Source organism: Myxocyprinus asiaticus, chromosome 46 (assembly GCF_019703515.2).
Source record: "Myxocyprinus asiaticus isolate MX2 ecotype Aquarium Trade chromosome 46, UBuf_Myxa_2, whole genome shotgun sequence".
Classification (NCBI taxonomy): domain Eukaryota; kingdom Metazoa; phylum Chordata; class Actinopteri; order Cypriniformes; family Catostomidae; genus Myxocyprinus; species Myxocyprinus asiaticus.
The window spans coordinates 21,608,346-21,631,722 of NC_059389.1; the positions used below are offsets into that span (position 1 = coordinate 21,608,346).

Consider the following 23,377-nt stretch of genomic DNA (forward strand, 5'->3'; position numbering starts at 1 on the left):
ATGAGTCCTATATCGACATAACCTGAAAGGCTGCTCAGCAAGGAAGAAGCCACTTCTCCAAAACCTCCATAAAAAAGCCAGACTACAGTTTGCAAGTGCACATGGGGACAAAGATCTTACTTTTGGGAGAAATGTCCTCTGGTCTGATGAAACAAAAATTTAACAGTTTGGCCATAATGACCATCGATATGTTTGGAGGAATAAGGGTGAAGCTTGCAAGCCGAAGAACACCACCCCAACCATGAAGCATGGGGGTGGCATCATCATGTTGTAGGGGTGCTTTGCTGCAGGAGGGACTGGTGCACTTCAAAAAATAGATGGCATCATGAGGAAGGAAAATTATGTGGATATATTGAAGCAAAATCTCAAGACAACAGCCATTAAGTTAAAGCTCGGTCACAAATGGATCTTCCAAATGGACAGTGACCCCAAGCATACCTCCAAAGTTGTGGCAAAATGGCTTAAGGACAACAAAGTCAAGGTATTGGAGTGGTCATCACAAAGCCCTGACCTCAATCTGATAGAAGATTTGTGGGCAGAACTGAAAATGCGTGTGCGAGCAAGGAGGCCTACAAAACCTAAACAGTTCTGCCTGAAGGAATGGGCCAAAATTCAAGCAACTTATTGTGAGAAGCTTGTGGAAGGCTACCCAAAACCTTTGACCCAAGTTAAACAATTTAAATGCAATGCTACCAAATACTAACAAAGTGTAAGTAAACTTCTGACCCACTGGGAATGTGATGAAAGAAATAAAAGCTGAAATAAATCATTCTCTCTTCTATTACTCTGACATTTCACGTTCTTAAAGTAGTGATCCTAACTGACCTAAGATAGGGAATGTTTTCTACGATTAAATGTCAGGAATTGTGAAAAACTGTGTTTAAATGTATTTGACTAAGGTGTATGTAAACTTCTGACTTCAACTGTACTTTTGACATTTCTAGTCCACATTACCAGATGATTTTCCCCCATTACAATAAATGGAGCATTACTTTGTGACACTCAAGAAGTAACATAATTTGGACCTTTCTCCAGCACGTCAGGAAGACAATAAAAGTCTCAATAATTTAACACAAATTTATTTTACACAAATAAAAATTAGCGTCAAATGTTAGTGTCAAACTGGTAGTTGAAAGATGATCAAACAAATGTTTTCTTTATTAATTTATATATACACTGTATATATAAAAATACAAGTTTATCAATAACTATTAACCAACATTTGGTCCTGTTACAATCACACAGATAACTGTATTATTATGCAAAGTATTAAACTGTATTAAGACATGTCCTAAATTTTGATAACAGCCAGATTTTCTGGCTCTATTTTGAACTTTTTCATGGAAAGTGCCATAACAGTAGGGAGGATAAGAGATCAGTCTTACTGCAGCAAGCCCTCAGCTGGGCCTCCTTTCAGCACATCAGATATGACGATGGATGTTTCCCCGCTCTGAAAGTGAGGGTTGTCCCTGCCACCTGAGATAGCGATCCCAAAGCCAAACCCTGGTGCCTGTGAAACACACATCTACAAGTTAACAGCTAGCGGGGGGGTGGAGGGGCACCAAAATATTCAAATCACATTCATGTTGGAGGAGAGGGACAGAAATCGGATAAAGGGAATGAAAGGATAAGATCAGAGGGAAGGAAACAGAAAGGAAAAATATAAATGAGTGGATGTGATGGTCAGAGAGATATGGAGGGAGAGCAGAGAAGGGCACAGAGATAGAAAGACCTTATCACAGATTTAAAAACAGGATAAACAATAGCACAAAACTTGAATTCTGCCACAGTAGATTATCAGTAGCAGAAGTTGGGTAACAAATTCCAAGCAACAACTGTTAAGTAATCAAGTTACTAAAAAAAAAAAAAAAAAGGGTAATGTTAGTTTTTGAATTTACATCATAAAAGGCATTAACTTTTAATAACAATTGTATTTATTTATCACATGTTATACATTTGCACATATACAGTGAAATTCTTTTTTTTTTTCTCACATATCCCAGCTAAGCTGGGGTCAGAGTGCAGGGTCAGCCATGATGCAGTGCCCCTGGAGCAGATAGGGTCAAAGGCCTTGCTCAAGGGCCCAACAGTGGCATCTTGGCAGTGCTGGGGCTTGAACCCCCAACCTTCTGATCAGTAACCCAGAGCCTTAACCGCTGAGCCACCACTGCCCCTTTTCAAATTACAACACGTTACTTTTCTATTTCATTCAAAAACTAACAAAACCTCTCCTTAACATAGGCAAATGTAACACACATAAAAACAAAGGACCACGTCCAAAATGGTTTACTAGATACAGTGGTAGACCAATACATCGGTTTTGCCAATTAATAGGCACCGATAGTTGCTTTTGGAACTTAGTTGCTTTTATCTTAATTTGGCATTTTTTTTTTTTTTTTAAATGTCACTTATGATTTGTTCAGATCCAATGACTTTATTTTCAAGGGTCGATGTGGAAGTCCAATTTGTAAGAGTAAAGTTGTAAACATGAGTGCCACGAGATGTTTTATTGTTCAGTAGCAGTTTTTTTTTTAAAAGACTGTTCAAAGTTCACCCATTTAATTCTTAAAAATTGACTCATGTTATTTGGAACAGTAACAAAAACGGTTCAAGGAACAAAAACAAAAACCGAAAATGAATAATATTTTGTGAAAGCATTATTTTTAAATGCTGGCAACCAGTCATAACCAGTTAATTTTGTTCTGATAATTTTTTCATGAAACCAAAGGCTAAAAGGGTTTATCACAGTAAATTTCTGGAACTACACCACTTCATGTTGCCTGAAAAAATTAAACATGTGCTTTGATCCTGAAGGAAACTGCTGCATCAAACATTTCTTTGCCTAATAGCACTTTGTGGATGTCGTATTCTCTGAATGAAGACCCTTTTAACAACTATGTATAAATTCTACATATACACTACCGGTCAAAAGTTTTGAAACACTTACTCATTCCTTATTATAATTTTTTTTTCACATTTTAGAATAATATTAAAGTCATCAAAACTATGGAATAACATAAATGGAACTATGGGAATTATGTTGTGACTAAACAAAATCCAAATAAATCAAAACTGTGTTATATTTTAGCATCTTCACAGTAGTCACCCTTTGCCTAGATTTTGCAGACATGTACTCTTGACATTTTCTCAACCAACTTCTTGAGGTATCACCCTGGGATGCTTTTTAAACAGTATTGAAGGAGTTCCCATCTATGTTGGGCACTTATTGGCTGCTTTTCTTTATTATTTGGTCCAAGTCATCAATTTCAAAAACTTAAATTTTAGTTTTATAATGAAATAAATTAATATGGTGGCACAATTATATTTTTGTCTACAAAACTAATTTCAAACATTTAAGCATACGCCTTCAGATCAAAAGATTTTTAAGATCATGAGAAACATTTCAGTCAAGTGTTTCAAAACTTCTGACCGGTAGTGTACATGCACGGTTAATCCAGATACAAGGAAAGCATTAGAGGTAAAAAAGTACATTTCTCGGTTGTTTCCAAGTCGTCACTGAATTATTGTTAGATATGATGCATTAATACAGATTTGACGCTGCCGGGTTTTGACTGAGAAGCAGATCAGTATTTAAAATTATACTTAACTGTTAATTAACTGCTTGTTATGATTTCTATGCTGATAAGAGCTTGTTTTTCCAGACCAGTTCGCTTGTTTCTCTTGCGAGATCTGGCAACATTGGGGTTTCACTCACCCCTTATTGCAGAGTACTGTCATTTTAAAAAGAACGTTATTAACCGTTCTTTTATTTTGTTCTAACCAGTAACCTTTTGGAAAGGAGCCTGCAGAACTTCAGAACCAGAATAAAAAATACTATGTTTGCTCAGAACGAACAGAAATGAAAAACATTTTGTTTTCAGTCCCTGATTTGGAGTTTATTTATGTTATTTGAAGTTACTTTTTGGTTCAGTTTGGATGTTTATCTGTATTTTTTATTTTATTTTTCAATTAATTTAATTTAGAAAACAAAAATCATGATTAAGTCATTCTAGTTTATTCCGTAATAAAGTTCAGCACTATGTTATATTGAGTGAAATGTTTTCTTTCAAATTATTGTTTCCCCACCTCAATTATCAGTATTGGCAAATTCCACCATCGGTCGACCTCTAGAACAAAAGCTCACTGCATACTGTGCAGTATACACTAAATACTTTTTTCAGGGTTCCCACTCTTTTCAAGGCACAATTTTACAGGACATTTTATGTGCCAAACAAGTGTAATATTCAAGCAAAAACACATGCGACCATTTAAATCGTGCTTTTATTTTGCCGTTTGTGTGTTTTGACAGTAATTTCTCACCTCCAGATAAGCAGTTTGCTACGTGGCCCAGTGTGATTATGAATCCCCTTAAAGCTGTTATTTAAATAAATACATAGTCTGCATGTGTTGCACACTTTAGAGTGCTCTGCTCTCAGTCATCTCACACACACAAAAGTGCACGATGATCATGATGAGGTGTTTTCAGTGTATAAGTGGCCAGATTTACACATTCATTTTGAAGCGTGCATCACTTGCAGATTATATATTTAGTTATATAAACTTTTGCAGTTTAATTATCACACTAGGACATATCACAATTTGAATTTGATTAATTGTACATTCAAAAAAAATTTGTCCAAATATGTCGTATTCCATGACATTCTGCGTTTTATAGCAAATGCCATTTTTATGACTAGATTCCATAATTCAGTCTGTGTTTTCCGCATACTACATGTGGTAAACGCAGTACAAGCAGCCACCGATCGTCGAATTATTGAACATCTCTTACACAATTAATACACATCTCAAGGTGTGAAGGCCAATAACCCCGCTACCAACTCTGGGTGTGTATTAGTTTTCAAAAAAATCAGTGGTCCGACCAGTGGTCAAATGTTTTTGTGGTTAACATTAACAGCAATGTTGGAACAAAAAAATCTTATTTTGTACTATATTAATACTTAAACTATTCTGTCGGAGCAAAGCAGATATTATAGCAGATAAGCAGAGGAAGTATGTGACAGGGCTTCATTTATGACAGTTAACCGTAGACGTTGTTTCACAATAAGCAGCCGCAAGCAGTGACAAAATTATACAAATGTGTATTTGACTCTTATTCCGAGTCCCGATCGTTACAATGATTTTGTACATGTAACAAAAACCTTGTTAGCAACACAGTCAAACAGTTCTATTATACTCTAATAATTTCCAGGACAAATCATCATTTTACAAGATATTTAGGTATTTTTCTAATTTTCCATGACTGGAAAACTGGACTGCAAAATTCCAGGTTTTCCAGGATGCTTGGGAACCCTTTTTATTTTTTTACATATAGTGTGAAACAGTATGCAGCAAGCAACGAAAATATTTTAAACCGCAGTATGCTACAATAGTCACATGACATTATTTTGTGCATGTTTCATTAAATATTTTCTGGTGAAAGCATCTCAACTCTTGGCAGTCCGATCAAATATAAAAATAAGTAAAGAAAAATGGTGGTGGATATTACTTCCGGTTTATTAGTCACACTAGTATTTAGCATGCAATTACTATTGCATTGTGGGATACAGTATGCTATGCTACAGTGTACAGCTGTGCTCAAAAGTTTGCATACCCTGGCAGAAATTGTGAAACTTTAGCATTGATTTTGAAAATATGACTGATCATGACTTTTTATTTAAGGATAGTGATCTTATGAAGCCATTTATTATCACATAGTTGTTTGGCTCCTTTTTAAATCATAATGATAACAGAAATCACACAAATGGCCCTGATCAAAAGTTTACATACCCTTGAATGTTTGGCCTTGTTACAGACACACAAGGTGACGCACACAGGTTTAAATGGCAATTAAAGGTTAATTTCCCACACCTGTGGCTTTTTAAATTGCAATTAGTGTCCGTGTATAAATAGTCAATGAGTTTGTTAGCTCTCACGTGGATGCACTGAGCAGGCTAGATACTGAGCCATGGGGAGCAGAAAAGAACTGTCAAAAGACCTGTGTAACAAGGTAATGGAACTTTATAAAGATGGAAAAAGATATAAAAAGATACCCAAAGCCTTGAAAATACCAGTCAGTACTGTTCAATCACTTATTAAGAAGTGGAAAATACCAAGCCAAGGTCAGGTAGACCAAGAAAGATTTCAGCCACAACTGCCAGAAGAATTGTTCGGGATACAAAGAAAAACCCACAGGAGAAACACTGGCTGCTCTGGAAAAAGAAGGTGTGGTTGTTTCAAGGAGCACAATACGATGATACTTGAACAAAAATGAGCTGCATGGTTGAGTTGCCAGAAAGAAAGAAACCTTTACTGCGCCAATGCCACAAAAAAAGCCCGGTTACAATATGCCTGACAACACCTTGACACGCCTCACAGCTTCTGGCACACTGTAATTTGGAGTGACGAGACCAAAATAGAGCTTTATGGTCACAACCATAAGCGCTATGTTTGGAGAGGGGTCAATAAGGCCAATTTGCATTCTTCTGCACGAAAGCTGGGCATGGGACGCTCTTGGACTTTCCAGCACGACAATGACCTTAAGCACAAGGCCAAGTTGACCCTCCAGTGGTTACAGCAGAAAAAGGTGAAGGTCCTGGAGTGGCCATCACAGTCTCCTGACCTTAATATCATCGAGCCACTCTGGGGAGATCTCAAACGTGTGGTTCATGCAAGACGACCAAAGACTTTACATGACCTGGAGGCATTTTGCCAAGACGAATGGGCAGCTATAACACCTGTAAGAATTTGGGGCCTCATAGACAACTATTACAAAAGACTGCACGCTGTCATTGATGCTAAAGGGGGCAAAACACAGTATTAAGAACTAAGGGTATGCAGACTTTTGAACAGGGGTCATTTCATTTTTTTCTTTGTTGCCATGTTTTGTTTTATGATTGTGCCATTCTGATATAACCCACAGTTGAATATGAATCCCATAAGAAATAAAAGAAATGTGTTTTGCCTGCTCACTCATGTTTGCTTTAAAAATGGTACATATATTACCAATTCTCCAAGGGTATGCAAACTTTTGAGCACAACTGTACTATGTTGTATACAGCATCTTTTGAAGAAAATGTGCATACTATGCATAGAAAATACTGCAGAAATAGTAGTATGCTATTCCAAACATAGCCCATGTGTACAAAGCAAGTGATAGGTGTGACAAAACACGACAAAACTATAATGCAACTTAACTACAAACGCATTATTTTCCATTAAGTAGTTTATTATTACACGTTAATTTAGAGAGAAAAAAATTGTCCCCAACTCAGCACTCCAGCTTAACAAGAAGCCATTTTATTCTGAATATTATTTTACTGCAAATTCTGGGAGACTTTATGTAAGATCTGAGATATAACGCAGATCAACAATCACAATTAAATTCTCACCCTGTGTAGAGTTACAGTGTGTTGTTCCCATATTACCGTCTCCTCCATTGCTGCACTCTGTATTGAGAAACAAAAAAACAAGACAGAGAAAGAAAAGGATTAATTGCTGAACACAAAACTTGTTAGATTAACATCAACAACTTTAATTGCTAATGTTCCCACACAGCCCAAAGGATGCAGACACACTCATTAAAAGTGAGGAAACCAACACACGTGCTTGAAAAACACTTGAAAGCGTTTCTTGGGAGTTTAACAGCAAAAATGACTGTAAACCCTATACTTAGTATTAATGACCTTCCCACATGTTATATAACTGAATCTGTAAATACTGTAATACAACAGTCAAGGTAACAACAAAGGCGATGAAAGCCCACACAAGGCTAATCTCATGAGTCTCTGAACCTCTGATGGTGTTCCAGCAGAGAAGGACAGGGTGAGACCTCCCTGCTGACATACAACAAAGCCACCTGAGGTGCTTAAGCATTGATTTATTAATTTATTACTACATGGCTTCTGCAATGCAGTCTGCTACAAGTTTCACATAGTTATGGCAATAATGCCAGTGCCACACTTTTGTGGATCATTAGCTCCAACCAAAACAATACAAACAAACTGGTTCAGTCACAATCAAAGAAAACATTTACTGAATGACTTTGAATGACAACAATAAAATGGCATTCGCAACACATGCGAATCATTTCCGAAATGTGACGTATTTCCAAGGGACTTGATTTAAACCATTGGGAATGGATTGGATTATGTAAAAGTGAGATGTCTTTTACGTTAAAGTAATTTCTTCTATTACAGCTTAACATGCAGTGTAGGGCTGCAACTAACGATAATTTTGATAATCGACTAATCGGCTATTATTGCAACGATTAATCATTAGCTCTTAACCGATTATTCAGCTTGTGCCCCAACTTAAAAGGTTGTATTAAACGTGTTTACTAACAATAAAGAGGACAAAATCATCTTTTAAAAATACCTCTAAATGACATTCACTGAATTAAAGGGAAAAAAAATACTTTTTAAAGTTAAATTCAGTAAAGAAATTCATGGCAAAAAATCCTGTTGTTATCTAGTGTTTTAGTTTTCCATCTAAAATGGTCTAAAAATCCTTAAAACAAGATACATTTACTTGAGAAGCAAAATATAAGATATTTAGACTTGCTTTCAGAGAATGTATCTTAAATATAAGTGTATTTTGTATATAAGTGTATTTTTTCACTTGGTTATACTTCTGCGAGTGCAGTAAGCAAAATATACTTCTATTCAAGATCTATTCTCTAAAAGCAAGTCTAAATATCATATATGCTGCTTCTCAGGTGAATGCATCTTTTTTAGATATTTTAAAATATTTGTATTTTTAATATTATATTCAACATTCTCAGATAACAATTTTTTCTTCTGCAGTATGGCTGCTTAAGTAAATGTACGTTGTTTTTCAGGAGTTTTAGATATTTATATTGGAAAACAAGCCAAAACAAAAACAAATCAAAACGTATTTTGTTGCAGTGTATAATGGGGTGAAGACTATCTCTCTCACCTTTCTGTTCACTTTAATCCATCTTTAACTCACCAAAGAACAAACTCTCTTTCATTTTAATAAAGTTGCGTATTGCCAATTTTCTTCACGATAAGAAATGCACAGTGACGTATATTATGATTCAATAAGTCACGAGCCATCACGTTATAATCTAGCTGCATTAAGCGTGCACGCTCGATGGATGAGCGTCCCCACGACAGTGTGCATCAGCCAGGTGCGGTTTCAATCTCTCCCCCATAGAAGAGGCGTTGACCGCACAGAGAAATGCTAGTTTCGAAGTTTGTAGTTATTTACATGACCTGCTTCCTTATTATTTGAACTTTAATAAAGCTATAAGACATTAAATATAACAGCATTAAAGATGTAACAACGGGGTGTTTTCTTTAAAGACGCTCGACATGCAAGTTTTGCTTAAGGAGCGGCAGCTCCAGCTCCGCTTATTCCACAACGAGAGTGCTTCTGTATTTACTTATTTGGTATTTTTGTATAATTCCCTCATACTTTGCGATCTACAACACCTGAAGCTATTTGGGAAGTTTAGAAGGTCATCTGGACTGTGAGCTGTGTAATTCTTCCTCTCCTCAGTCAGGCGCGAACTGCAGTGCTGCTCTCGCACATCATCATTAGAGTTAAATGTGATCTCATGTTAAGTTAAATGACATCAAACAACTATTCGACAACGAAAATTTTTGTTGACAATTTTTTTTATTGTCGATGTTGTTGATAACATCAACTAATCGTTTCAGCCCTAATGCAGAGACAAATATAGGTAACTTGAGGTGAGTAAATTACATAATTTTCATTTTTAGGTGAACTGTCCCTTTAAGAAAGTGTATAGGGTCATTTTGATGACCATGTCATCCCTGAACTGTCCATGGTTTAGCCTGAGAAACTGTGAGCATGAAGGATAGCAAGTTAAAGCTCTAGAATATTCCAAATATGTCATCCACTCAATCATGTCCACGGCAAGACCTTGAGTGAGGAAATTCATGAAGGATATGGAATATCATTCATGTCAGGACCAGAGGCTGCATCTGGCGGGAATATCCACTACTTTTATGTACACAGACACATTTGAATCTAATAATATCTATTCTTCACTCTCTCTAGCTTTCACCACGTTTTTTTTTTACAAGACTCGTTGTTTCGGTAGAGAGAAAAGCTGCCACCCTCCGTAAGACACAATTACTGTACGTCCCACAAGATCACCTGTAAACAAGACTAAGACTTTGACCTATACTCACAAGATTGTTTATCGTTTACCATATGTAAGACAGGGGGAGGGGGAAACTTTAGTAAAACCATTCACTGTTTTCACATATTGCAGTTTAAACTAGGGATGCATCAGGATGGTCGACGTTCAACTGAGTTCTAATAGTGAGTTAGGACATTTTTTTTTCTATATTTTTTCTCTTTGTTTTACTGTTAGCATGTTAAAGCACAAGACGCTTTCATCACACTCAAATCACTCTCAATAGAAGTTACAGCTCTAAATTCATCCCCTTTAATGCACCACTGTGCACAAGTGTGACTTTTGTTCTAAATCCACTGCCTTCAACAATACATTTCAAAACGGTTACTGTCAAGCCATTGTGTTGCATTTTAAAGTTTTAACAGCATCACGCACAAGATGCACTCACATTGAAAATGAGTTTAAAAATAAGTAATAAGGATAACTTTTTTTTGTCTGAAAGTTGTTCAAAAATACATAAAAAATGCAATTCGTTCAAAACAATTACTTGAATACATCTCTACTATGATGAACTTGTTTTATGAGCATGAGTTCAAAGTAATTTTTATATTTTTTTGAATATATTTTTTTCTTAAAGTCTAAAAAATTTCTTAAAGTCTATGTGGTGCACCCGTTCGGAGACAGTAAAGAAGTCTTAATACAAGCTGAAATATTGAAATGCTGGCGTAAGTAGTGTGAAATAATCTTTCGTTATTATTTATTAAAAATATAAGCAGTGAAACAATTGTTTTGAAGAGGGCTGTCAATCGATTACAATTTTTAATCAAATAACATGGTATGCCGATTAATTGCATATATAAATAATCACTGAGAAATCCCCTCAAATAACAATAATTCAATAATAATTAAATAATTATACAGTTATATTTAAATAATTATAAATAAAATATATAAACTCACAGACCACTTTATTAGGTACACCTGTAGACCTACTTATTAATGCGATTATCTAATAAGCCAATCGTGTGGTAGCAGTGCAATGCATAAAATCATGCAGATGTGGGTCAGGAGCTTCAGTTAATGTTCACATCAATCATCAGAATGGGGAAAAAATGTGATCTGAGTGATTTCAACCGTGGCATGATTGTTGGTGTCAGACGGGCTGGTTTGAGTATTTCTGTAACTGCTGTTCTCCTGGGATTTTCACACACAACAGTCTCTAGATTTCATTCAGAGTGGTGCCAAAAACAAAAAACATCCAGTGAACAGCAGTTCTGCGGACGGAAACGCCTTGTTGATGAGAGAGGTCAACAGAGAATATCCAGACTGGTTTGAGCTGACAGAAAGGCTATGGTAACTCAGGTAACCACTCTGTACAATTGTAGTGAGCAGAACAGCATCTCAAAATGCACAACACGTCTAACATTGAGGCGGATGGGCTACAACAGCAGAAGATCACGTCGGGTTCCACTTCTGTCAGCCAAGAACAGAAAGCTGAGGCTGCAGTGGGCACAGGCTCAGCAAAACTGGACAGTTGAAGACTGGAAAAACATAGCCTGGTCTGACAAATCTGGATTTCTGCTGAGGTACACAAATGGTAGGCCCACTGCAGCCTCAGCTTTCTGTTCTTGGCTGACGGAACTGGAACCTGACATGGTCTTCTGCTGTTGTAGCCCATCCACATTAATTGCATTTAAAAAAAAAAAAAAAAAAACTTTAGAAAGTGCTATAAATGATTTACAAAGTTTATTAAACCAACATTAATTCTCATTTTTATCATCTCAGATAACCTTATTTGTCAATGAACCATAAATAGTTAAACTTTTAAAAACTCATCTCAAGACCCCTGCCTCATTTCCTATTCTTTTGCCCTTAATCCAGCTGTTTTTGAAAGCAAGAACATGTCCTGTATAAACGCCTTTTAAGAAACTAGTCTGATCATGTCTGGTGGACTTCACCCTAAACCAACCTGATTATACAGGGAATTCCTCAAAACCACCTTGTTGACAAATCACAGACACGTCTATTTTGAAAATATGATTTTTCAAATCCCTAATTTAAACGAAGTTGAGTTTCGGTAAAGGAATCTGCAATTCAAAAGGTGTGTTGGAACAAATTGCATTAGATGTTTAAATGAATACCATTTTTATAACAAAAAAAACGTGATGAAGTTGATTGGCCTTATCTGTGAAGCATGACAGACTGCCTCATGACTTCAAGGTGAGTAAAGAAGGATGAATGACACCATGGATCACATCTTCACGAGTTGGGAGATCAAGTCTCAGTCCATCCGACTAGTGCCTTTGACCTTGCAGATAATAACTCAACTCGTGTCTCTTCCACTTCGCAGCTCCCTTTGGGCAATTCCAGCATTATGGATGTGACATTTTCACTGAAAACATGAAATTTAACTTCATATATAAAGTACTCATTACCAGTATATCAAACAATTTGTATGTTTAATCATAGACCCGTACAGATAGAGTACAGACCTCAGAAAAGTTAAAGTCTGGACAAGTTTTTTTCCAGTTTAGACCAGGAAATTAACTTGCGTTACGGATGTGACAAAAATGGACATGAGTTTTTGGGAGACCACACACACTTTGTAAAAACTCTGTGATGGCCGATGGGGAAACCATCCAAAATGCTCCGAAATCTGCAGAATCTTGAGATATATTATATTATGTTGTAACACCCATCAAGTCTGCATGATGAACTGAAATAAGATTAAAATCGCCATTTTTCCATGGTATGGATCACATTTTCTTGGAATTATATCTTCACACTGGGCCCATCTTAAACGGTGCACTAGATCTTGTTAGCGTGCTGCTAGTTAAATACGCTATAGGTCTACTTTGATTTGACAGTGAGAGTTATGTTTATTGGTCTCTTGCTAAAGCTAAGAGGTGGATTGGATGATGTGATTTACTTTGGGGGGATTTTTTTTTTTTTTTTTTTTTTGTAAACTGAAAACACCTTATATAAAATGTCATTTTCAGCTGTCTCTGGCCGGCACCTGGCGAAACCAGAAGTAGCTATGCCCACACTCACTAAACGGGAACTTAAAAATGGCCGTCATATGTAACTAGCCAATAGCTCCATAGGAATCCATTGTTTCTAATAAAAATGTTGTTCACAACCAACAATCACAAAGAAAATTTGGGCTTGGCGTGAATAGGTGTTAACTTAATCATCTCCGATTCGCCATTGCCATTTCATTGCTAAACGGAGATGTCTGGGATTGGTTGAAATACTCAACCGCTACAAAACCACGTTATAAATAAAAACGCAACAGGAGTAGACTTTCTGTAATCGGCAGTTTTCAAGATTAATCGTGGCAGCCATAACTGCAATCTTGATTACTTTTCTTGCAATCTTGATCTATTTTTGATTAATTGTGCAGCCCTACAAACAGATAAAGCTCAACACGCTGTCAGCATGCTAATAAAAGCATTGCAGCTAAAAATAGCTAAACTAAAACAACAACTACATAAAAAAATAAATAAAAAAAACATAATAAAATTAAATAAAATTGTGGACCTCACTAATCGACCAGTTGGTGGTTGGGTGACTGGTCAACCATCCCTTATCCGGACACCTTAAGCAAGGTGGGAGAACGAAAAGTACCACTCTAGGAAGGTTGAATGTTCACTCGGAGGAAAGTATTGTAACGTCAGCACACCAGACAAACAAGTTCATTCAGAAGACGATTATAGCGAAATGAAACATGACTAATGGAATTTGGATTAAAGTAAAACCCAGATCAGCAAGAGCTAGAGAGAAGAGTAATGGGGATGGTAGAAATGAGAAAGAGGGGAAGGAGAAGGCATTGTGTGGTGGGAAATGTGCTGACCTGGGGGACAATTACTACAAGCTTAACCCTTCACCTGTGCCCGGCACTGCAATGGGGAGCTTCTTGGATCGATTGTATGCTATTAACATATGCATCATCAGAGGCTTGTTAAAGCCACTGCCATTCTCAGCAGTATCCTCTGCCACATTTGTGCTGGCCTTTCCGTGGTATATTGGATGAAACGTAAGTAAGCCAAGGCTCGCTAAAACACACAGCCAACAAAATGTTAAAAATACATAATTCCAAGAAATTTACATAGGACAAAAAAGATCCAAGAACTTCAGTACAGTACAATCTATTGAATCGAGTGTATGCAAAAAAAAGAGAGTGAACTAAATCCAGGTAAAACCTTAAGAACGATCCAAGCATTCCCATTCAGAAGTATTAATTCATAATAATTCAAGCTCACTCAGATGTAGTCAGTGACTCCAAATCACTGCACTCATTCCCTCTGCAGCAAACAAGCTCGTTACATCATGTGGAAGGAAGTGGATTAGAGATTCCATCTGCCTTTTGAAGGATCTTTTCCTCTCTCTCTTGTTAAATGTTAAAAAGGACATGCATGAGAGGAGATGTAAATGTTCAGACGGTGCATCCAAACAGAGATGGCCAAATCCAAATGTTTTGTAACGAATGCTACTTAAGTTGAACAAGCACACTGGAGATTTATCAGATTTGTAGTTTGGGGCATTAGACAGCCACTCTCTGGAACAACAGGCTGAATCAGAGAAATCTTGCGAACAAGAAACCCATTGGCATGGGGAGACAGTATTTTCACCCTCATGTCATTCAAAACCCATTTGACTTGGCCTACTTTCTCCCATGGAACACAAAAAGAGAGATTTCAAAGAATATCCTGTCCACAGTTTTCCATATAATGAAAGTAATTGGGGACTGGGTCTGTCAAAGTCCAAAATGACAAAATAAGAAATATCATAAAAGTAGTGTATATTATTTATGCTCTATATCTAAAGTCTTCTGAAGTCATACAATGGCATTGTGTAAAGAACAGATTGAAATTTAATTCATTTTTCACTGAAAGACTGCAGTGAATAGTTATTGAATGGCTTCAGAAGACTTGGACTACTTTGATGATATTTTAATGTGCCTGTTTGTCATTTTGGAGTTTGACACACCCAGTCCCCATAAATTTTAATTATATGGAGAAAGAAAAAAAAACAGCCACTGTAGTCTTAAAAAAAATCACCTTTTGTGATTCACAGAAGTAAAAAAAAGGGTTTGTAACAAAAGAGTTTGAAAATTACAGAATTTTAATTTTTGAGTGAACTATTCCTCCAACCACCACATTATTCATCCATAACTCATTTTCTCCTGTCAGGCTTGGACAGCTAGTTCCACCGTTAGAGGGCATGGAAAGAAACTACACAGGAATTACAAAGCATCAAGAGGGCGTACAAACAATTTGTTGTCTTAACCAAGACAGCTTTAAAAATGAATAAACTGCAAAAAAAAATGCATACAATGGTGTGAAAAAGTGTTTGCCCCCTTCCTGATTTCTTATTTTTTTGCATGTTTGTCACACTTAAATGTTTCAGATCATCAAACAAGTTTAAATATTAGTCAAAGATAACACAAGTAAACATAAAATGCAGTTTTTAAATGAAGGTTGTTATTATTAAGGGAAAGCAAAATCCAAACCTACATGGCCCTGTGTGAAAAAGTGATTGCCCCCTAAACCTAATAACTGGTTGGGCCACCCTTAGCAGCAACAACTGCAATCAAGCGTTTGCGATAACTTGCAATGAGTCTTTTACAGCGCTGTGGAGGAATTTTGGCCCACTCATCTTAGCAGAATTGTTGTAATTCAGCCACATTGGAGGGTTTTCGAGCATGAACTGCCTTTTTAAGGTCATGCCACAGCATCTCAATAGGATTCAGGTCAGGACTTTGACTAGGCCACTCCAAAGTCTTCATTTTGTTTTTCTTCAGCCATTCAGAGGTGGACTTGCTGGTGTGTTTTGGATCATTGTCCTGCTGCAGAACCCAAGTTCGCTTCAGCTTGAGGTCACGAACAGATGGCTGGACATTCTCCTTCAGGATTTTTTGGTAGACAGCAGAATTCATGGTTCCATTTATCACAGCAAGTCTTCCAGGTCCTGAAGCAGCAAAACAGCCCCAGACCATCACACTACCACCACCATATTTTACTGTTGGTATGATGTTCTTTTTCTGAAATGCGGTGTTACTTTTACGCCAGATGTAATGGGACACACACCTTCCAAAAAGTTCAACTTTTGTCTCGTCAGTCCACAGAGTATTTTCCCAAAAGTCTTGGGGATCATCAAGATGTTTTCTGGCAAAAATGAGACGAGCCTTAATGTTCTTTTTGCTCAGAAGTGGTTTTCGTCTTGGAACTCTGCCATGCAAGCCATTTTTGCCCAGTCTCTTTCTTATGGTGGAGTCATGAACACTGACCTTAACTGAGGCAAGTGAGGTCTGCAGCTCTTTGGATGTTGTTGTGGGGTCTTTTGTGACCTCTTGGATGAGTCGTCGCTGCGCTCTTGGGGTAATTTTGGACGGCCGGCCACTCCTGGGAAGGTTTACCACTGTTCCATGTTTTCGCCATTTGTGGATAATGGCTCTCACTGTGGTTCTCTGGAGTCCCAAAGCTTTAGAAATGGCTTTATAACCTTTTCCAGACTGATAGATCTCAATTTCTTTCTTTCTCATTTGTTCCTGAATTTCTTTGGATCTCGGCATGATGTCTAGCTTTTGAAGATCTTTTGGTCTACTTCACTTTGTCTGGCAGGTCCTATTTAAGTGATTTCTTGATTGAGAACAGGTGTGGCAGTAATCAGGCCTGGGTGTGGCTAGAGAAATTGAACTCAGGTGTGATAAACCACAGTTAAGTTATGTTTTAACAGGTGGGGCAAACACTTTTTCACACAGGGCCATGTAGGTTTGGATTTTGTTTTCCCTTAATAATAACAACCTTCATTTAAAAACTGCATTTTGTGTTTACTTGTGTTATCTTTGACTAATATTTAAACTTGTTTGATGATCTGAAACATTTAAGTGTGACAAACATGCAAAAAAATAAGAAATCAGGAAGGGGGCAAACACTTTTTCACACCACTGTATATGTGTACATACATTTTAAACACACAGACACTATTGCAGCTATCAAGCATTTACAAGCAGAAAGCTCTCTGAGGAAAAATACAATACGTCACTTCAGAAAGCCAGGAAGCTTAAATATTCATAAACAGAAGAATGCAAAATGCAGGAGAGCCTGAAGCCAGGCTGGGAAAAGTTTGCTCTTTGGAGAGCGGAGGGGGGTTGGGAGGATTTATGCACGTCTTAAGGCTGATCGCCACCATAAAAGCGTTGATGCAACATACCCTGCACCATTTTGTAAGAATTTATGGGTGGTTTTCATCGGCCAGCCAAAAAGATAACAAAAGGGCCACTTGATTCCTGTTGACACTAAATCTTGGTTCACGGTTTCTTTTGAAGTTTCGGCTAAGTGTACATGCAGGGACGGTGCTCTTTGGAGATCTCAGCAGTCGTCTTTTATGCGTTACAATGGCAGCACCGATGTTTCCATCCAAGTTGCAAATTAAATTTATGCAAAAAAACTGAATATCGCAAAAACAATGTGCAGATAAAGCATTGTTTCCATCCTTTGCATTCAAAAGAACAAAATAGTCACTTCCGAAACTGTAGTGACTGTGTGACTCTTTTATTAATAAAATAATTGCGGTTTAGGATGCGCAGACAAAACACTTTAATAACTCGTTTCATGACTGGAAATGACAGCGCGTCACACAGTTCTAGGAGCACTGTGTGTGTGTGTGTGTGTGTGTGCGTTCCTCCATTATGACTTTGTGGTGTGGATCTATAAGATATTCTTAAACGTATCAATAAACCTGCTCTTCTGGAAAAAGTGCAAGTTTGTGTTTAACTTATTTGCTCTGCAAATTCTATGCAGGCTTTGGATTTTTAGGACACCGGTATTTCAGAATGACCAGGGCAACAATTCAGTTCCGACGATTGGTCCCCTGGTTCGTCCAGTTATGAATTAATTATTCAGTCACATGATTTTTTTTTTATGCACATCTTGTATTCCTGTTAAATTCAATAGGAGTTTATTGGCAAATGTGCTTCCATCCTAGTTTATGCGCATTTTTTAATCGAATAAAAAAACGTAACCACCTCAAGCGAGCGTATACGTTTTCCATGCGCATTAGAGATTTTATTTGCATCTTGGTGTTTCCATCCACCAGAATTTATGCGATATCATAAAATGCACATAAAAAGCGTAGATGGAAACATAGCTATTAACACACTGGCAGTCTTGTTCAAGAAGGGCAGGCAGGCACAACATAGTTTCTTAGATTTTGTGGCTGTCTAGCTATCAAAGTCTTGGCTGGTATGGTTAGCTGGTTTTCGATGTGTTTTAAGCACTTGTCAGCTGGTTAGGCTAGGAGACCAGCTTCAACCAGCTATAAACCACACCATCTTAGGCTGGTTTAAGCCATTTATTTTTTAGGCAGATATGCTCAAGCTCCATGACTAAGCATGACGACTGCTTTTGCTGGCAAAGGCGTCCAATTTTATTTGGGCTAACAGCAGAATGAAGGCATTGTTTTTCTGATGAGGCAGCATTTTGAGGTTGTGTTTGTAAATATAAAGATTTGTAGTGTGGAATCTACTCGCACTAATTGGTCTTGAGAGCAGAAATGATGGGAGACATACTGGGGGGTGGTGGGGAGAGAAAGACATTGTCCCCTTTAATTTTCTAATTGACTGGTTTGTCTCGCGCCAATCTTCTTCAAATGACTTTAAAGCATTAAAAGGGCAAAGAAGCTTACTACAAAAAAATTAAGATGAAACAGAGATAAGGTTTAAGGTTTAAGGGATATAGGATAATGGTTAATGATTGAGACAATTAGATTTTTAAATTTTCTGAAGTAGGGATGGGTATTTTAATTTTTTTGGTAGTCAGGTACTCTAATCCGCAAAAAAACGAGTAATCGATTACTCGTAAATAAAAATGCAATTTAAAAATAACAAGTAATACATGTACATGAAATGTATATTTAGTTTTATTTACAAACATTACAAGACCTCTTTCAAAATAAGATCACTTTAACAAACTATGTTGAAATGAACAATATGCATTAATAATAATAATTTTTAAAAAAAGATTTACAAGTAAAAAACATTAGCACTCACCCAGAGCTTAGAAACAGAGAAACCAATGCTGACGCATTAGGGTAATGCTGAGTCCACATAAAGACTATCACATTTTTATCATTTTACATGTTAATATTCAGAAAAACAAGTGGTGTAAGTTGTTTTTTTTTCTTTTTTAAATGCGCTCTGCCCGTGTTTACAGATTTAACGCACATACACACATACTGGTCTGATAAGCTTCGGAGTTTCTCGTACCGCTTCAATCCTCACAGTTGGTTTGCATGATTTCACTTACATTTACATTTTACATTTATGCATTTGGCAGACACTTTTATCCAAAGCGACTTACAGTGTCCTTATTACAGGGACAATCCCCCTGGGACAATAGAAATTGTAAGTATTGCTTGAAAAACAAAAAACAGTAGACATCATATCTGCTAGCTGTCACTCCTGCAGTCCTAAAAATGCAATATGGCACATATTTCCGGATGCCCACAGGCTGCAATCAACCGTCTGATGTAATACATTACGGCTGGGAATTGCCACAGACCTCCCGATTCGATATTACTACGATATTTTCATGCCGATTCAAAATGTATTACGATTTTTTTAAGTATTGCGATTCTGTAAGTATTGCGATTTGATGTTTTAATATATTTGACTGTGCTAGCTCCTTTTTCTCATGAAGAAACGTCTATTGGAGAACAGTTGTGTCTGAAATGACATTTGTTTCACCCTGTAATACAGAATTTGCAGGTAGGGATGTGTAAAACTATCAATTTAAAACTACTACTTGACCAGTCTGTGCACTGTCTGAGCTATTAGTTGACTAGTCAGTATTAAGGAACCCATGTATAATTAGGCTGCATTAAATGTCCATGTTACCCAATCAGATGTGTTTCATAAGGACACATAGATTCTAAGCATGGCCATTTAATGGCATAATTAACAAATATTCAACTATTAAATAGGCTAAATAACTATAACCTCATATCCCAAAAACTACTAAAGTAAGAAAAGTATGAAACACAAAAAGCTCCAAATAAGAGTGGCACAAAATCACTTATGCACATCCCAGATGATGAATGATGATGTTCAGTGTGATTTTGCACATCCAGACGCAGATGAGACGCTTCAAGTAACCGCAGCACTTGAAGTCACATGGCGATCAGCTCCACATTCAGAAGTGCACAGCTGTTAGATTATAAATATTGCATGGGCATGACACGTTGTTCATGGCATTCAACAGTTTGATAAGCCTTTATACATCTAAACTATTTATTAAAGCAATGTAAGACAGAATCTGTAGAATGACTCCTGACAAATACTCTTCACAGCACCTCACAAATAAATCTGTGGATTATGCATAGTAACAGGAACATTACCCATAGCAGAGGATTTTACATCCAACAGTTAACAAGCGGCACTTTGATGGCTGCAACATTAAATGACTAAACGTAAAGAATTAAAGAGAAGAAACTTCTCAGAGAGAAAACCTGTTCGTGTTGAACTCTGAACAAATATATTTTCCTATATTTATCTATCAATCACTGTATTAGCATTAAGCTAAGTGTGTCATTTTTAAAAAATTAAATTCATTTTGATGGATTTCCCTCTATCAAGTGATTTTATTCAATCTCTCCACTCACGTAGCAAACTGCTAGTATAATGGATGAAAAAATCAATTTGTCGAAATCGACAGTCGACCCTACTTTGAACAATAGAGCGCAACAGTGCCCGCCCACTTTTTCAAGCCATCTTAGTTCCTGAATCATTTTCCAATTGGGATTTCATACAATTTTTCTAGAAGACAAAAGGTACAAGACTGTACTTAACATCTTTCATTAGGGAATGAACTACAATACCATGAAGCATTGCGTGTTAAGTAAACAAAATATAAATTATGGAAAAATATAAAACTATTGGATTAAAGTTGTTATTATAAGTACAGAAGCAATATCTATCAAGTTTACTGCAAACATTTCAGATATATACAAAGTAGATCGACTCAGCTGCATCATTTGCAGTGTAATATGGAAGTGGGCAGTCACTGCAGAGCTCTTTTGCCTTGGTCTGTTTATTGCATTTCTCTGATTAGTGGATCATTTCCCTTCAAGATCCTGTGTAGTGTAGTTTTTCCACCAGAAATTGTGCTATTAAAAATGATTTGAAATAACAAGGACTGATGGCTACAACTGAAGCATATTCCAACAATTAAAAACCTTGGAGTTCATGGTAGGTGTGTCTTTAAAGGTTTCTAAAATGTCATTAAAAAAATTAATTCACCAACTGGGAAAATTAATTGGATTTTTGCTTCTGGAAACCGACTGTTGCACTCTGTAAAATGTTGGATTCTAACTAAAAACTGACATGTATTTTGGTTGCTTTGGTATGTTATATTAAACGTTGTACTCACAATGGTTAACGGAAACTAAATGGTTAGTTGACTAGCATAGTTAATGTTAGGCGTTCTAGTCATCTTCTGTCCTAGTAAAGATGTCGTTTTAAGAAGTAAACTATTAATTTTAACCAAGTAATAAAACTACCTAAAAAATGGCTTTCTGGGGTTCTTTGCTTTTAGTGAAGACTACTTCCACTACTATTTATATTCATTATGAGCATCTATTGTAGCTCCACTTTTCTTTGCAATATTATAGAAAGTACTGCCTTACCAGAAGGTTTGGCTGCACATTTATGCACCTAGGCTTCATGTTGTAGGAAGAATCCTGGCTTGACAGGCAGCCAATGCTCTATACTGTCAGAGGTCTGGAGGCTTGGGCAGCAATGGACCCACTCACAGATGGATCAGACAGCTGAGCACAGCTATAACGAGCGGTCAGGGCCAAAACATCCAAGAGGAATCTATCCAAGTCATTTCTATTCAATGATACAAAACCTGAGGAGGTGGAAAGGGTTATTAGTTTAGACAGACCTGGAAAATAGTCTATTATAAAAGGAAGATGCATAGATGGTGTACGTATCTGTGGTTTTTCATGACAAAAATTGGACGGAGGCAATCTGACAGGAAGGATGGTAAAACCTGGGTCTAGGCTTCCAGTCAGGATAATTGGCCTGCAAGTAGCATGCAAACAATCCATGCATTTTGTGCACAAGTTCACACTTGGCCTTCTAATGGCAAGACTTTATGGGACTCTGGAGACTATGCCAAGGCCAGAGATATCCCATTAAAACCAAAACCGATACCCGTATCATTAGGGTAGAAATGTGACAGTTGTGCAAATGATTCTTTACTTAGCGCCAAGTCATCTCTTTGTTATGACTGACTCAGGCATTGTGACTAGAAACTGTTAAGCTCTGTCTAGCTGCTCATTGTACAATGTATTATTTAAATCTGGATATATTGCACATCATCCCTTACCAGTGGTTAGAGCTGTCACAGTACCAAAATTTCAGTAGTTTTTACCGATACCAGTGAAATTTGTTACTTTGTCACAGCAAAAATATGGTATGATAATGTATTATTGAACACACCAGTTTAGTTATTTTTAATTATTTAATAATGATTATTTTCCAGACATTTCCAGAATTGTTTTTAGTTTAATTTAATTTCATCATCAAAATGGTGTCTAATCTATAAATTCTTAAAACTTTTAACAAGTAAAAAAAGTAAAAAAAAGTAAAAAAAAAAAAAAAAAAAAAAAAATTTTCAACGTCATTTTTTTGCAAACTTTTATTCAACAGCTGTCTTGCTTGTGATATTTTCATTAATTATTATTATTATTATTTTTAGTGAATATTACATTTTACTATACTGTTATAATATATTTTTATTCAATTTCAGGCATCTAGATTTTATTTTGAATCGTGCTTTTATTATGACGCGTTTTCTGCCGGATGCTTCACTTTTCCGGATAAATAGTTTGCGACATGCCCAGTGTGACCACTGAAGACTTTTAAGTCACATCTGAAATTTCATCTCTTTACACTGGCTTTGAGTCTGACAAATTAAATGTAGGACACTGTTTTGAAGTGTTTGTATCTTAGATTATTGGAGTTTGTGTATGGGGCAATTTTGAAATGTTATATTTTCAATTTGATTACTGTGAAGCACTTTGGTCAACTCTGTTGATTTAAATGCGATATAAATAAAGCAGAGCTGAGATTAAAGTGCAAATGCTGTGATTTTAATTATATAAATATACATTTTACATGTGTTGCGTGGTTCGGAATGGATAAGTGCTCTGTCATCTCATACAACACGAATGATTCTCAATGTC

General features: G+C 36.7%; 1 protein-coding gene across 13 annotated transcripts in view; it reads right to left on the bottom strand.

The window, feature by feature from the left end:
• Window positions 1-23,377, bottom strand: part of LOC127435738 (tight junction protein ZO-1-like) — a 155,868-nt gene that overhangs the window by 46,135 nt on the left and 86,356 nt on the right. For 11 of the 13 annotated variants that reach the window (XM_051689382.1, XM_051689376.1, XM_051689381.1 and 8 more), the window contains 2 exons: window positions 7,389-7,445; window positions 1,386-1,510 (listed from right to left, as the gene is read on the bottom strand). In XM_051689382.1, the coding sequence (XP_051545342.1) occupies window positions 1,386-1,510; window positions 7,389-7,445 (182 nt within the window). Of the gene's footprint in view, window positions 1-1,385; window positions 1,526-7,388; window positions 7,446-21,811; window positions 22,036-23,377 lie in introns of those variants that run through there. The other 2 variants (XM_051689377.1, XM_051689379.1) reach the window with 2 other exon arrangements.